General features: G+C 42.2%; 1 protein-coding gene and 4 non-coding genes across 8 annotated transcripts in view; 1 reads left to right on the forward strand and 4 right to left on the reverse strand.

The window, feature by feature from the left end:
* LOC141017258 (contactin-associated protein-like 4) overlaps window positions 1-16,875 on the forward strand; it is a 67,085-nt gene that overhangs the window by 12,614 nt on the left and 37,596 nt on the right. The window contains exons 4-9 of one of the 4 annotated variants that reach the window (XM_073491912.1): window positions 1,373-1,378; window positions 4,417-4,586; window positions 4,698-4,835; window positions 6,863-7,136; window positions 7,227-7,370; window positions 8,763-8,934. In XM_073491912.1, the coding sequence (XP_073348013.1) occupies window positions 1,373-1,378; window positions 4,417-4,586; window positions 4,698-4,835; window positions 6,863-7,136; window positions 7,227-7,370; window positions 8,763-8,934 (904 nt within the window). Of the gene's footprint in view, window positions 1-1,372; window positions 1,379-1,960; window positions 1,967-3,712; window positions 3,719-4,416; window positions 4,587-4,697; window positions 4,836-6,862; window positions 7,137-7,226; window positions 7,371-8,762; window positions 8,935-16,875 lie in introns of all 4 variants that reach the window. The other 3 variants (XM_073491911.1, XM_073491914.1, XM_073491910.1) reach the window with 3 other exon arrangements.
* On the reverse strand, window positions 9,534-9,615 carry trnas-cga (transfer RNA serine (anticodon CGA)). The gene has a single exon. It is a non-coding gene; the product is annotated as a tRNA-Ser (tRNA).
* Window positions 10,490-10,572, reverse strand: trnal-uaa (transfer RNA leucine (anticodon UAA)). Its single transcript has one exon. It is a non-coding gene; the product is annotated as a tRNA-Leu (tRNA).
* On the reverse strand, window positions 13,547-13,629 carry trnal-caa (transfer RNA leucine (anticodon CAA)). Its single transcript has one exon. It is a non-coding gene; the product is annotated as a tRNA-Leu (tRNA).
* On the reverse strand, window positions 14,240-14,322 carry trnal-uaa (transfer RNA leucine (anticodon UAA)). Its single transcript has one exon. It is a non-coding gene; the product is annotated as a tRNA-Leu (tRNA).

A 16,875-nucleotide genomic window follows, 5' to 3' on the forward strand; every position in this document is an offset into this window, starting at 1 on the left:
TCTGTCCCTGACACACATACGTCCTATTTATATTCCTCGGCAACCACATTTTCTGTATTACTCCTCCTTCATTGTTATGTATGTCTGCCTGCTGCACGTGCCAACACAACTTTTTAATATTCTTTCAAAACTGGCTATTTCAGCCTTTTTCAGTTCAGTGTCCTTCAACTTTCAGTCTCGTACTTTCTATTGTATCTCTCCCTCGCTCTCTCTCTTTTTCTGCGTTGGTTTTATTGGATGCAGATTGTGTGAATTCGGTCATCTGCTGTGTGCGTCGACCCTGAGCTCATGCATGGCCAGCTCTGCTCTGTTAACACGAACACAGGTCTGACCCCACCTGGAGCAGATGCTGTTCGCTTTATGAGTAACGGCTCTGCACAGACACAGCAGCTCTGTCCTGGATAACAGAGGAAACAAAACACGAGTCAGAAACATGATGGTTGATACATTTGTGTTGAGTCGATGCACAAATTCTGTTCGGTTCAGTTTGTTTTGCCATGTGTAAGTAAATTGCACTACAGTTATTACTCCTGCTCCCAATGAAACATACACTTACATGGGGAACATTTTTGTTGCATGTTGCACCTTGCTGCGACTCTTAGTCAGTGTTTTTCATTTTGTCATCGGCACACCATAACTTTTAAAGTGACATGCTTCATTTCAGAGTTTAGTTCTGATAAGTAGAAGAACTAGGCACTTCTTCTCGGATAGTAATATGTGTTTATAATACTATAACTTGGCCAACTATCAGCACGGGAAGCTTAAATGCTACGATTGCTTATTACTTTCATTCCACATGTGAAACACTGGTTACCTCACAGTAGCACACATCTGGATGCCGGTGGTGCTTCAGCTATTCCGAGATTGATTAAGGACATCGCATCTCTGTAACCTCAGAGGAGGGGAGGAGTTTGACTGTGGTAGTCTACATGTAGTTGGAGCTATGTACAGCGATGTGACTGTATATACATCGTGACCGCACATGAAACTAATCGTTACTCCTCCTGATGTCTCCCAATGGGCATATGTGGAAGTGTACGCTTAAATGCTGAGGTAATTGCATATTGATTAGAAAGGGGTTCAATGGATGCCTGTGTCTGTGATACCTCTATGAAAAAGATAGATCACAGCGATGTCCGCGTTTGTAATGTTATTTATTTACCACTTATTCTGCATTGGTGGACAAACCTGGGTCCTTACTGCAGCCAATGCGGTACCTGCATTATTTCTAAGAGCCTGCAGGGGGCGACTCCACTGGTTTCAAAAAGAACTCTGATTGTATGTAAACTTATGAGAAAACGACCCTAAGTCCTCACTTGATTTATCACTTCAAGAAACAGTTTCCTAATGAGTTTATGGTCCCAGTCGCTAGTGTCAAGTCATGTTTGATGCAACATGATGTTCATTTTGTAAATTATGGTCCCATTTAAAGTAAAATAGACAGTAAAGCAGGGCATGTTTTAGGGTGTGGCTACCTTGTGATTGACAAGTCACTATCAGGATATCCTCCCCTGCTCCACCCTCTCCTCCAAACATAGTCACGTCCGGCTCTAAAAAAAACAACATGTCGTCAGCCATAACGCGAAACTCACTTCCGACTTCCCTGCCACATTTTGGTCTTTATAGTGGGGCAATGAGCAGGTAGATGCTGTACAGGGGGATTCACTCTTGTGTGTAGTTTACATTGTCCAGATCGGTATCTTCTTACACTCCCTGTGCGTTCAGTTAGTTTTCTGAGGTACGTAGTGATTGAACATGATCACTTCTTATCTGTTTGACACTGGAGAAGATGCCGTTGCTTCGGCGAATGGGACTGTCATCATGCTGTCGTCTTGTTTCAACAGTTTAGCTTACGATGCAGAATCGACTCTTTACATTCAAACAATAGAAAAGTGGATGATGCTATCTTAGAAACTGCGGGGGAAGAAGCAGATCAGAAAACTTCTGAGGCAGCAAAAAGGCCTCAGTCGAACTTCTCACTCCCTGCCGCAAGTTGTGGCTCATAACAGAGCTTCTGATTATGTGACAAACGTTGCGCTTTGTGTGAGCGAACATGCCACCACTCACTTAGTGTCACATTTTAATTTGTCAAGGTGAGAAATAAACCATGCAGCTGCGGAGTCATGCTTCATTTTATGTCTATAACACTTAGTTTAATTAGTTGTTTTCAAGTCAAGGGGATTTTCGAGAGGCAGCAAGTCATGTCATTACCATAATACTTCCCATAGTTTCCTGATTAGTCCTTATGAGATATCCTCTGACATTGTGAGAGGAGAGTTAAGTCATCTGTAACTTTAATTGGCCCATTTAGTCACAAAAGAATTTCAACCACATTATCAAATCTGTGGTGCAGCTGTCACTTGTGTCTGAAAATATTAATATTTTAATAATAAAGGGAACAATGACAGCTAATTAGAGCAGAGATTCAGCATAAATATATAACAGAGTGGTTATACAATTCAAAATGTGAATAATTACACTGCTCTGTAAAAGTCACGATAGTGACATTTCAATCGAAATCAGATTTGAGCTGCTGAAAAAGCCAATTAGACAAATATGAGTAATATTAATGTGAAATGTGAAGTAAGAATAAAAGTTTTGTAAGCTAAAACTGTCAGTATTTGACCAAGTTACTGTTACTTTTGTGCTTTAGAGCAGAAAAATTAGTATATACATCATATATGTCATGAATACATAAAAGACTAAACTAAATTCTTCATTTTGCAACCCTGGTGTTGTTAAGTGATAAATAACTGTGACCTTGTGACCTTGTATACCACCAGAGTAACTGCTGCTAACTACAGCTGCCATTTGCTAGTTAGCTCAGTTAGCCATGTAGCTAGTGGTCGTCATGTCTGGCGATGATTTCACTCCCGAGAAGAGAAACAACTATAGAGCAAATAGAGACAGATGGACCAAGAGAAGGATGGAGACGGTTCTTTACGATGTATTAATGTCAGTGAAGTGATTTTCTGATCAGTAATCAAATCATCCATCCAATGAAATGCTCTATTATTAGGTCGTCCTCTCTTCTCTGCCTCCTGCTGCACACTAATCGTTCCATTAATCAATGCCATTAAAAAACATTGTATTTGTTTTTAAGTCTCGCTATCCTTCTCGTCATATTGATTTCCCTGTCTCTCTTCAACTCGTCCAGACAGTAATCAAATAACTCATCCTAATAACTGTGCTGACAGGACCGACTTCCTCTCTGTCACGAGCTCCACATCCTGGCTCTCTCTTTCTCTCTCTCTCTGAATGAAGTTGTTTTTCTCATCCAAGCTTCAATCAAATGTATGATCTCACAAAATGGACTGAAATATCCAAAAAATACATTTATCCATCATCTTCCAAACTGTCTGTGTCTCTCTCTCTCTCTCTGAAGTTGGACTTGTCTCTCCCGAAAGAATATCTCGATACATTTTTAATGGCCGACTGTATTCAGCTCTTTCTGCGGCTCCTTCTCTCAGCAGAAATAACAAAGTTTCTCTCCCAGCACTTCATGGGGATGGATCCACTTATTTAGACCGGCCGGCGCTCATCTATCATTAATGATGTGTCGCTTTGTTTCCTCTGCTTCAGTTTTGCTTCAGTTCTCTGTGCGACTATGCAGATTTACTGTAGTCCCGAATGAGCCGAGAGAGTCTGACCTCTGTCTGACTCTCTCTGTGGGAGACCCAGAAAAATGAAATGTTTAGACAACAATATGGAGGCCGGCGTGTTGTAGCTGTCAGTGGGCTCGACACCGGGTCAGATCGTCTGAAAGAGGCAGACTTCCGGGTCAGATAATGAGAACACAACAAACAAACTAACAACAGTCTGTCAGGTCAGATAACTAAAGATAGAGAAGGAGATAGACTTCCTCGGCTTAAAAGAAGCAGATCTACACGGTAAAGAACCAGAGTGAGTCTTGATAAAACTCAAAAAGCACCAAAAGAAAACCAATAACGTTTCATTTTGTCCCGTCTCGTTTCATTTATAGTGTTGTCTTTCTTCTTATTTAATGTGGAGCTCAGACTTTGCAAATTAAACAGCGGTTATGTGTTGACGGAAGAACTGTCTGTAATTTCCATTTCTCGCAATGTGATAAGTCTTCAATTATGGTCTATTTGTCTCTGTCTGCTGTATCCTCTCCCGACTCCCCCTCCGTCATCCCTCCATCCTCTTGCTTTTTTTTCATCCACTGACATCCTCCCTGTTCTTCTTTACTCCTTGTTCCCTTCCTCTTACCTCTTGTAACCTCACTTTTATCTGAACCTCCTCCTTCCTCATCCTTGTTTTCCTCCTTCCTCATATCTTCCTGCACGCCCTCTTCTCCACCTCAACCTTCTTCTATTTTTCACCTGACCCCACTTTGCTCTTGCTCCTCTTCCTTCATTCCTCATCCTCTCTCCCATCTTGTTTTTCCTCCCCCAGGTTCATCCTCCGAACCCCGGCGCCTCGCCTCTCTCGGCAGCCTGTTAGACGATCAGCACTGGCACCATTTAGCAGTGGAGCGGCGCAGCTCTCACCTCAACCTCACTGTGGACAAACACGCCGAGAGGGTTCAGATCCCTGCAGAGTTCAGCCACTGGGAGATCGAGCAGGTGCGATACAACACACACTGCTCCGACACAGAAAAAGGAAGGTCTGTGTGAACAAACCAGCGAGTATATTACATTTTTTGCCATCTTGTGTGTGTTTTTGTCCCCGTGCAGCTGAGTGTGGGGGCAGTCCAGGACCTCGGCTCTCAGAAACCAAAGAGGAGCTTTCATGGTTGCCTGGAAAACCTGCTGTACAACGACCTCAACCTGATAGAGCTCGCTAAAAACAAGGACCGCCAAGTTACTGCAGTGGTGAGTACATTTTACAGTGGACAGTTGCTTGATGGTAAGTAGCTGAACATAACCGACTTTGACAGTAAGTTTCAGTTCTGTTACAAAACTCATTTCAGGAGCCAAAGCCGGTTAAGATAATGGACTGAAGCCCTGGAGAGTTACTCAGAGCAGTTAACTCTAATGTACATTTCTTTTCTTACTTCAGTTTTATATTTCATCCGTCCTCCATCAGCCCAGGATATTATGTTACTGTAGCAGTTAACGTTTCTGCAAACCACAGAAACGCCATCTGTGATCGTGGTCAAACAGGTACCCTAACCCTAAACGACTATTTTTTATGCCTAAACCTGACGTCCAGTTTTAAATTATCCGTGGTTTTGCAGAAACGTACTCAGTGAACATTTATTCTAACGATTGAGTTGCCTCCACAGCAGCATCATCATCACAGAATCCACCTGAAATGCTCTTATTTCGACTTTCCTTTGTGGTAAAAACTTGTTTTGTGTTGACTCTGTTTACGTGCTTGTTGAAATATGAAATATAAGATGGACAATTTGCTCAAAAGGGTGCACACATGGGAAACACTAGCCTGCTTATCTTCTGTGGCACCACACAGAGTTTCGTGTTGTTCCTCCAGTGTGATGATGACAGATTACGTAAATCATTTGGGGGAAAGAGCTTTGATGTTCGGCTCCTCCGCTGAGCTTTTGTATCTGAGAGAGAAAACATCAATAGCTGGAGCTGCGCCACCTAATGTAACATCTGCAGGCTTAATGCGGCCCTCCACAAACTTATTTCTGAACAAGTGCTTAACGCAGCTACGACGAGGGAATAAACATAATCTGTAAGTTTGTGCTGTGAAAGTTATGGTGATCATTTATTTTTTAAATGCTATAAAATAGGCTAGGTCTTATTATCATTATAAAAAAAAAGATAATTTTATTGACGTGTAATAATTGATTATGACAGAGTTCTTACAACACTGCCAATCAAAATGACAGACAACAAAGGATGTCTACATGCAGGTGTGTTCATACATGCTGACAGCCTGAGAGCACCGCTGGGAAATCATCTGGCGCTGTTGCTGCTGCTAATGAGCCGCTAGCTGGTTAATGAAGCCGACGAGCTCTTAACAAGGACAGTGAGTGATGGGAGGACAGAGGAGAGTAGAGTATGGTTACACTTATAGTAATGCCTGCTTGTCTTTTACCGTGCGGACCTTTTTAGATGTTTCTACTATGACGATAAGTGGATCGAGAGCGACTCTGAACGATTTCTGATAAATGCTTTCTCATTACAGTAACAGACCGGAGAGCAGAGAAGCAAAAGTTGTTAGTGAAAATGGTTCAGATAATCTCATGCATGGCTGAAGATCTAATAGAGGCTTTTTAGCTCTACTAGTAACAAAGTCATTGTCCATGTTAATACAGAGACGACTTTTGTACCTTTCTTGGAGCCATGATCATAAAATGAAGCAGAGCCTTCAGAGGTGTGTGTGTCTGCGTGGGATTTCAGGTGTGCATGTGTGTTAGTGAAAGGCTTTTTGGGGGATTTTATTGCTCACTTTTTTACTTTATGCTTTGCAGTGGTGCTGCATCCTCCACAATGTACTTCCATATATCACTTTAACAGCTCTACAAAGGGCTTTTAGATGTCATCTGTGTTTCCGGAGCATTATAAAGATAGCAGACTGATATTCCCAGCAGGGAGCAGGGGGCTGTAATATATTACCGCTGCAGCCTTAGCAATAGACCCGGTGTCATTACCACTACTCAAAACAATGGGCCGCGACTGAAATGTCTATATAGTACTGTTCACATACATACCCGCCTCCCTTCATACCTCTAAGCTGTGACATTTTCAGTTTGCACTCATGGCTTTTATTGTCAAGCAGACTTGCTGATGAGATCATTGTGACAGAGGTCACATCGACACGCCCTCTGCAGCTGATTAATATTCATGTTTCATGTTGTTTTATCTCTCTAGTAATCACTTTTCCCGTCCCTCCTCCTCCTCTCTCTCCACTCTGCATGTTTCTGTCTCAGGGCAATGTGACCTTCTCTTGTGCTGAGCCAGTTTCCGTCGCCGTGACGTTCCCCGGCCCCCAGAGCTTCCTGCAGTTGCCGGGGGCGTCGGCGTTGGCGTCCTCCTCGGGGGGCGTGTCCGTGGGGTTCCAGTTCAGGACGTGGAACAAGGCGGGGCTTCTGCTCACCTTTGGCTTGCCTCAGGAAGGGGGCGTGGTCTGGCTGTACCTGAGTGAGGCCAGGCTGCAGCTACAGATCCATAAAGCTGGCAGGGCGCTGCTGGAGCTCAATGCAGGTCAGTCTGACAGCCAAGAGAATTGACCCTGGAGATCAGCACCTTCTGTGAAAATGCATATGATATAATAATAATAATATGTTGTCCTAGGTTCTGCTCTAAGTGACGGTCAGTGGCACTCTGTGGAGCTGAACTCCAGACGAGGTCGTCTGACCGTCGCCGTAGACAAAGAAGAAGGAGGCGTCGCTCATGCCAGCTTTTCGCTCACCGCAGGGGGTCAACTCTTCTTTGGTGGTAAGAGCGAAACACATAATCTCGAAAAAAGTCTGCTGTAAAGCCGCAGAAGGTGCCAATCACTGTGCTGTTAAATGTTAATGGCCTGCATTTCTAAAGTGCTTTTCCAGTCCAACTATTCAAAGGCACTTTACAACACAGTGAACTGTTACATTAAACTGAAAAGCGGGCATGCTAATTTTTAACATCATTACACTGACCGGGCCTCGATAATGTTTTGAATGAATATTCATGAGATATTCAAACAGTAGAGCTCTGAGAAGAGCATAAATCAGCATTCAGAATTAGTTTTGTTAGACGTAATAATATAGTTCAACTATATTTTTGCAGGAGGTCCGTGGTAGGTCAGCTGTATTTCAATTTACAATTTAATGTTCAACTTTTTAGGCATATTGTTGGAGTGCCCGCTCAAAACATGTGTGTTTGGAAAGAAATGTGTCTAGTTTTTGCATTTTGATGTCTGGATTTGAATTAATTCCCTTTTACTCTTAATGCTGATCTCAGACTGTCATTTAAATGCAACCCACTTATTTATATTGTGTGTGTTATTTAATTTTCTTTATTACTTTTTCAACAGTACATTTAGTTAAAACGATCCGGATCTCTAAATCTGTCTCTTATTATACAAAGAAGCCACAAAACCTTTCAACTTTAAACTAAAAATCAGCTCTTGCCCTGAAAGATGTACATTCATATTTGAAAAGTTGTTGACATGTTTGTGTATTATACAGTGTAGTACAGTGTCGTCAATACTCACCTCTACAGTTGTGTGTGCACTGAGCCAAATGTAGCTTGTGGCTGTTTTATAATGAAAGTTATAAGTCTGCTTTATCGTTCCTCCTCCTCTCCTCTCATTTCTGTCTCTGTCCTTCCTTCACTCTGCCCTCTCTCCCTTTTTCTATCCTCTCTGTCTTCCCGTTTTCTTTCCTCTCGTCCTTCTATCCGTTCTCCCTCTGTTTCATTCTCCTCTGCCTTCCTCGCCGCCTCTTTTTCTAAAATCTCATCTCTTTTGTCCTCTCTTTGCTCAGCAATATTGCAGTCCAGGCATGTTCTTTTATTGCCTGAGGTTTTTTTTTATCATCCTCCACATTCACAGTCGCACATTAACGCACGAGCGCAGCACACTCACTATCTCCTTTTCCACATTAAACGGACTTGTAGGAAAAAAATACCCACATTCATTTGATCAAGGCTTGGCCTATATTTGCATTATACACAGTGCACCAAAATCACAGCTCAGCTCTTTGTGTAGCAGAGAATATTTAACTTGATATTACTCTTTAGTAAATCACAGTATGTTTAAGCCCCTATAGATCATTGTGTACCACTGTCATGTCACTCTTTGCTGTTTTTCTATTGGCTTTAAGTGCTTTTCTTTACTTTCCTGTCCAGGTTGTCCCGCTGAAGAAGACGGTCAGGAATGTAAAAATCCCTTCGACATCTTTCAGGGCTGCATGCGTCTCCTGAGCGTGGAGAACCAGCCGGTGGACCTCATTAAGGTGCAGCAAAGACTGCTGGGAAATTACAGCCACCTGCAGATCGATATGTGTGGCATCATTGACAGGTCAGTACCACCAAAACCTTGCGTACTCTACCTCTGGTCCATCATTTTATCTTCTTTGCGTCTACTGAGATACTAAGCACTGTATTCATTACGTGATCAGCCATGAGATTTCAGTGTTTTGAGCCTTGAGCATCGATCCTTCAGAGATTATGGTTATGAGGTTGTGGCTCATTAGCGATTGGCACATTAGCTTTTCTAATTTTATTATATTTTCTCACGATAGAGTGGGGCGTTTTGCAACAGTCTGAGATAAACTGTTCCTGATGATGGGTGTGATTTGGCAACTCCCGCGCCTTGGTAGTACATTTACATTAGGTCATTTAGCAGACGCTTTTGTCCAAAACAACTTACAGTAATTCACACACTGATGGTGGTGGCTGCCATGCAAGGTGCCGACCAGCACATCAGGAGCAGTTTTGGGATTCAAGGACACTTCAACATGCAGACCAGAGGAATCGAACCAGCGACCTTCCAATAACAAGATGCTGGCTTTACCCCTGAGCCACAGCCGCCCAAGACTTTGGCAGTTTCTAAAATCACCATGTCACATCTGTTGGAGATAGAGTAATGTCTCCATTAGCAGGCTTTTAAACTTTATTCGCTGTGAGCAGGGTTCGAACCTGCGCGGGGAAACCCCATTGGATTTCGAGTCCAACGCCTTAACCTCTCGGCCATCACAGCTGTATCAACACATTTGGTGTTTGATGTTTCGAGGTGATGTACAGATCCAGTACTAGTCAATATCCACTACTACCATGTTTTATACCAGGAGTGGGGTTGGATGAAAAATCATCACACTTTTACACAATGTCCTCATCTTAAACACATTTTTTGAATAGGAGAAACTCCAGATGTTCAGAAATCTTAGTAATTAATGGCTGTTCACTACCATATATTATCGTTTCATGAGTAGGATATCAGTGCAATTGGTTTTGGGACCAATGCCTTTATAATCCTGGAAACACAACAGCTGTTGACACATATAGGCACTAAATTGTGAGGCTAAAATGCCCCATTGCAATCTGTTCCAACCATTTACGGGCTATGGAATAAGCAGTATGTTGATTAATAGTGGGGTTTCAAGCTACAAAAGCTTACAAGAACACTGTATTGTATGCATGATCAATAATTGCAAGTGATACGAACAACAATGTAAACACCTTGGCCAGAGAAGACAGATGGTTTAAAAGAGGAGTAAAGGAGTCCATCTATGTCACACTGGAACAGCTGTCTTTGAACAGAGGAGGTGGCCTACAACATTACTTATCACCTACAGTGTAGTACCGAGTTCCCTCCCCAGACAGCTTAACAACCATTCACACCTGGGCTCACCTAGCGTTAGCAACCCACTTAAAGGCCAGTTGGGTCAACGACCCACAAGTGGCCCTAACGACTCTGAAACTCAGAGCTCACACGTGACCTTAACGACTCTGTAAGAACACTTTACTTAGAACTGAAGAAGCCTCTTGGATGAGAGGTGAAGCGTCTTCAGGAAACTGAAACAAATCCAGTTGCGAGACAGCCCTTAGAAATGATGTGAACACTTTCATAAATCTACCAGGAGTGGGGTTCGAACCCACGTGGGCATGTGCCCATTGGATCTTAAGTCCAACGCCTTAACCACTCGGCCATCCTGGTCATGCAATTGTAACAAAGACCCACAATCAGATCCAATTCGTGCTGTCAGACAAATACATGATCTGTTGTTGACATGGGTCTATGTTAGAAATATCAGACCACCTGATAGCATCGAAGATTTGAAAAAACAAATTCTCAGACTGCAAAGAGTTAAGAGTGAAGAGCAGTTAGAATAAACTTGTTCAAACCGCAGACCAACAGCTGGAGTCGTGTCCTGTCAGTCTGAAGTTTCCTTCCGTTTTGTTTTCTTGTCCTTAGCTGCCTCGATTGTTTTGTCATCCAACTTGATAGGAGACGCGACTATTGTGAAAGTGAAATGTAATTTTTCTTTTCTTTGATTTTTTGGCAGAGTGATTTATTTGTGAGGTGAAGCGGTGTGGAGTGTTGCATCCAGGAAAGTAACAAACAAACACGCACAGAGAATGAAAAGCATGAGCTCTGTGTTTCCTATAAGGAAAGGAGAATTATTGTTCAGAGGAGACCTGAGCTGTGAAATAACCACTGACAGCCCCGTTTGTTTTATTCTCCCTGATATCTGACAAATCTACATTTCCGCCTGCTTTCTCTCTCCGTCTCTCTGTAATAATAATTGTTATTCTCTCTTTGGTTTTTGCCTTTTTATTATGATTCATCTGCTTTGATCGAGCTTCGTATTAATATCAGTCATTTTTATTGCGACAACTATTGTTAAAGCGGCAATCTTCAGATGTGTTACTTTCCATTCTCCATTAATCTAGTTTTATTCTTACGCCTGCTGCATCTCACTTATGCTGTGTGACAGTAGATCATTTAGGCAACAACCAAAGGCCTTATATTTTCTGTTGTGAGATGCCCTTAATGGCGTAGTGGGTTAAGACACCGACCACGTGCCGCAGCATGACCAGCTGCCGTCAAATATGAGCATCTCAAGCCATGCTAGCAGCTTTATGAGGCGTAATTGTGTAATCAGGCACAGCAGTGCGTTGATCTAAATGCTAACATCAACACCTTAACCACTCGGCAGGGGGCAACTCCACTGGTTTCAGTAAACAGATTTCTTATGAGTTTATGGTCTCAATCTCTAGTTTTAAGTCTTCTCCAACACAGCGTGATGCTCATTTTGTAAATTATGGTCCCATTTAGAGTAAAATAGATGATAAAGGAAGATGTGCTTCAGAGCGAGGTTATTGACAATTCATTATAAGAGAGTTTACTTCAGTCAGAAGGGGCAGCAATGCAGCTCCACTCTCATCCAAATATGGTAACTTTTGGCTCGAAAAAACAAGATGGCAACGGCCATGATGCTAACTGAAGGCACTTCACAGAGAGGTGACACTTTCTGATGTTTAGCAGTATTTTCTAAAAGTATTAAAAAGTTTAAAATGTTGGCCTGATGGTGGTGCTTGATGAAAAGTCAGAGGATCATTATTAGTTAGTTAGTTATTTCAATTCATTCGGCAGGTAATATGAATTTTAAACCACTGGTCATGTAAATCCATCTAGTAGTTGTTGAGATATTCCACTAAAAACAATAAATATCACCACATGTTGGTGCTAAAGCGAAATCCAGGGGTGGTCACCATTGTCTGTAGGCTTTATCCTCTGAAGACCATGACTGTTGGACCAAAGTGGTGAATTGACCAACTGACAGACCCTCATTGCTATTTCTAGACCCATATTGCTAGCATAGATACAAATTGAATATGTTGTTATTAAAGATTATAGGAAGGAAAATGCCCTAATTCTCACCTCCACGTATGACAGATGCAGAAAGACGTGCAGAACAAAAGAAGAACAAGAGTTCATCATCGTCGTATGTCTTTATTTCCATTTTCGTCTCTGTAGCAGTCATTAACAGTCATCTCATATCAAGCGAGTAAGTCATGTGGAGCAGAAGCGATTGCCTGCCGTCTCAGTGTCACAGAAAAAACACAGCGCAATCAAAGCAACAATTATAAACTGTCCTGTAGGAGACAAACACTCACATACAAACCTAAAGACTGTATATGAATATGGCTACACACAGCAGCCGTCCCCACCAGGACAGAAGGATAATCTGCTCCAGAGGATTTAATGAAATATCTTCCTGTTTCTACATTTATTAGATTATTATTCAGTTCATGCACAGATTCGACTCACTCGCTGGAACAGAACGAGAGACGAATCAGGGCTCCCACTGTGCTTTACCTCACTGTAACCTCGCTGTTGATTAAATCCGAGCTACATGAGAAATAAAGTTTTAAGTAAAATAAAGTTAAAGACACAGCTTCCATACATTTTTCTTACCTTATATCAGAGTATTGCACCTGTATTAGTGCGTCTGTTTGCAGACTTGATAGCAGTGTGACTTTATGCAATTAGTACAACAAAAAAGCAGCCTTGCATTTAATAGACTTGACCCATCAGCAGGACTGGAGCTGAATCAACACTCAGATCTCATTCACTTCAGTTCCAACCTGATTTCACATCGCAAACAACAGAAGTCCATCCATTTCCTGTAGAGGTGAACAACCAGGGAATTGAGGGTAACAACAACCTTCACGGTCATTCAGAGCTCTCCTGTTCTGAAAAATGACACGAAAAAACCCTCAGCAAGTGGATTGTTGGCTAGGAAAGCGGAGAAATCAAGCCTATTAATCACACTGGGTTGTTGGAAATGGCGGCCCAGATAACACAAGGGACACCAACACTTGTTAATGTTTGTTTTCAGCCAATTGCTCCGAGCGCTTGAAGAAAACTGTGTCATCCAACTGAATAAATAGAAACAATCTGAAAGCAAAACACCGGACAGTAGAAGATAAATCACCTCCAGAACAGCAACTTAATCAGAGGCTCAAACTTCATCTACAATGACTCAGCACAAAGCAACAAGGTCATTTTTGTCATAAACATCAACTCTTTCCTGTAGAATTGAAGTAGTTATTAGTTTAAAGAGCTCTGACTGTATTTGTCCTCTCATATAATTAGTGTTACAGCCCAACAAATTAAGTGTCAATACCAGGAGTGGGATTTGAACCCACGAGGACTTGTGTCCATTGCATCTTGAGTGCAACGCCTTAACCACTCGGCCATCCTGGTGAGATGCTACACACTGGCTTGTTGGTGTCGTCATCTACATACATCACAATTACACCATGAATATTCTATCTGTAAGAAAAGTAAGTTTGACTTAGTCATACTGCAATCCAACTGTTATCTACCTAACAAGATAATAGTGTTGCCTTCCTTTGAAGCCTGAATGATGAACAAATTCAAGTGTCTGTTTTCTGCTTCACAGCGATCTCAAACCGACTCCGGCAACTTCTTCGATCAGATTTAAACTTTGTTTAAGTTTGATCGAGCGAATGTGCTCCTAAAGCCAATAGAGACACCAGCTGCGTTACCATGGAGCCTCACATTGCGAGGCCCAAATCAAACAAAATTTAAATCGGTAGCAGAGGAATTCATAAACTGATCAAAATAAAAACTGTCCCATGTAAATGATAAAACCTGTCTGTCTTCTGCACATGCCCAACGTCTTGATGTCTCCACTTACCAAAGATGGCGGCTTCTGAGGTGAACTGGTCCAATTTTAATACAGTCTCTCAGTTATCAGTCTGATATTTACTATGTTTTCTGGGGTTGAATTACTTAATAACTCTGCCTTTAGCTTAGTCAAGACCATAGACCGAGCAACAAGTCAATACAATACCAGGAGTGGGGTTCGAACCCACGTGGGTATTCACCCATTGGATCTTAAGTCCAACGCCTTAACCACTCGGCCATCCTGGTACTCTGTTAATTCAAAAAAGTAAATACCACGAGTGGGATTTGACGTCTACACTGAATTGATCATTGACTCCTAAAGCATTCTGGGAAATGTTCGATTGCTCAGCAACTCATCGTTACTTGCTATGTGCGTCCACTAATGCATCAAACTGTCATTTCACATAATTTGTCTGACAATGTTCGACTTTACGTCACAACGACGACAATGCTGATTACAGCCACCGAGACCCTGCCGCACTCACGCACCAACACCGAGTGTATAAAAAGACCCGAGCAGTGTGGTAATGTGAATTTAAAGTGAAAGCTAAGTGCTTTATCTGCAAGGCTCCAGCTTGCTCTTAGATTAAAGCAGTATAGAGATAAATGGAGGTAAAAAATCACACAGTCGCACGCAGGCTGACAGGCTGCTGAGTCAGGGCTTTTATCTAAATAACAGCGAGGCTGCACATTCTGTACAGTAATCTGTTTTCTCTTCAATACTCCTGCCTTTGCGTTTTGGGCAAACACACACGCAAACACTGTCACACACGTTTAAATAAGTAGAAACTTGTAAACGTATGTGACGGTGCACAGTAACATGTATTTATGAATATAAAGACGAACGAAAACACTTCGCAAAAACCAATGGCGCAAAATTGTGTGTGTGTGTGTGAAACCTCCTGGAGGTGCCAGCCGGTCTTGCAACAGATGGAAAGCAACCAGTGTGGATGTAAACACTATTACTCATCATCTCCTGTCGTCCTCTCTCTCTCTGTGTTGTCCTCAGCAGAGTGAGGTCACACACTGTCTGTATGTGTCTCACCAGAGACAAGCTGAGCTGTGTTATTGTGAGGCTATACTGTACAGGATGTTCCTTAAAACTATGTATCGACTCATACAAAAGGTTTTCCTCTCAATCATCATTCATGAGCCATAGAAGTGCGTTTATTCTCTTATTTTCTCAGTATGATGTTGTGATTGGGACGTGTCTGGCCGTCAACCTTTGGGTATTGGTGTGCAGCCCCCCTGGCGATAACATTGCAACCTGTGTCTTTCTTCTCCGCTCTGCTCACACAGCAGAGACGTAAGCTTCGGCTGAATTCACACAAAATTTGATAATGCAGCTCCTTCCCCCCAGGGCTGTTTTCGTGCTTTAGTACGTCACCGCTGCGAAACAATAAGAACATAATGTTTTATTTCTTTGATTCACTGCTTTGTCCTCACTAACGCCGCTCCCTCACCACCTCGCTCGACCTCCACAAAAGGAGGAGGCAACTTTGAGTGCTTTGTTTTCGAAGCAGCGACCGTCAAACCCTGCGTAGTATACCTTCAAAGTGTCAGTTTAACATATCATCTCAGCGATCTCGCCATAGTTTTGGTTTTATTTGCACAGGTCTCAAAGATTTCGATCATGCATCGCCGATAAGATGGAATAACCTTGGTAGCTTTCTAAGCTTCTGCCACATCCACTTAAATCATCTGTGTGCAGAAGAAAAAACTCAACAACAGAGAAGAACGCTTCTTTGTCTTTTTCTAATGTCACGGATTCATTTTCCAGCGTCAAATAAATGACTCGCAGCCTCCTTCCTTCGGTTCCTTCCGTCCTTTTACTCCCTCCCACACATGACTGATGTGACGATGGATGCAGCAGCATGATGTTTATCTTTAAATAACACACAGTGAACTCCTCAGGGAGCCGGATTCATTTAAAGAGCTTCTTACAGACTGTGGCAGCACACTGGAAGAGCAGCTCGGTTCAATCGGAGAAGATCTGCCGCCGAGGAGAAGTGAAAAGATATTTTCTATTAGGCGGAAAACTTTCAACTTTTCATATAAAATGAAAGAAAGAAATAATGAAATTATTCTTTTGATCTCGCTGAGGAAAGAGAAAAGTTACCACGTTTTCCAGAAGTTTTTCAAAACCAACAACCTCCCACAACTAAATGCAAAACTGACATGAAAATGAGAGACGTTCTCTGCTTTTTCCTCCTACACTGCTTTTTAGCATTGTTTAGCAGTTTATTTCAGCTTACTGGTCATCAAATAAATAACCTTGAAGAGCTCTGGCATAAAGGTTTTTCCCTCCGTGAAATGGAAAAGCTGCATTTCGTACCGGGGCCATTTAGTTTAATAAAGTAATTTTCTCGCTTTGAAAGGCCGTGGGAGTTTAAAAGCATCGTTAAATGCTCACTAATACTTTCATTATAACCGTACTCAGGCACAAAAGGCCAAGTAAACGCTTAAACGCTCAGAGCTTTTCGGTTACCTTTAAAGCGGGCGCCGTCCCAATTTAACGTTTAACAGCCTTCTGTAACATCTCTGGACTCATGGTGGAGAGGCGTCGTCTTTTTATTCCACACATTTTCCTACATTACCCACAATGAAAGGAACTTTAAAAAGAAGGAAGGGTCGTCACGTCATTGAATCGTGCTTTGGGGGCCAGACTGGGGTGTCAGCCGTACTGAATTCAAATCAATTTTAAAACATATTGTTTCTCGTCGGCAGGACGTTAAGTCAAAGAAGTAAGTTTAGAGTTTAGATTTAAAGGCGTCAATAGAGCAAGATTGTCTGATAGTA

This window comes from Pagrus major, chromosome 21 (genome assembly GCF_040436345.1).
Source record: "Pagrus major chromosome 21, Pma_NU_1.0".
Taxonomy (NCBI): Eukaryota; Metazoa; Chordata; class Actinopteri; order Spariformes; family Sparidae; genus Pagrus; species Pagrus major.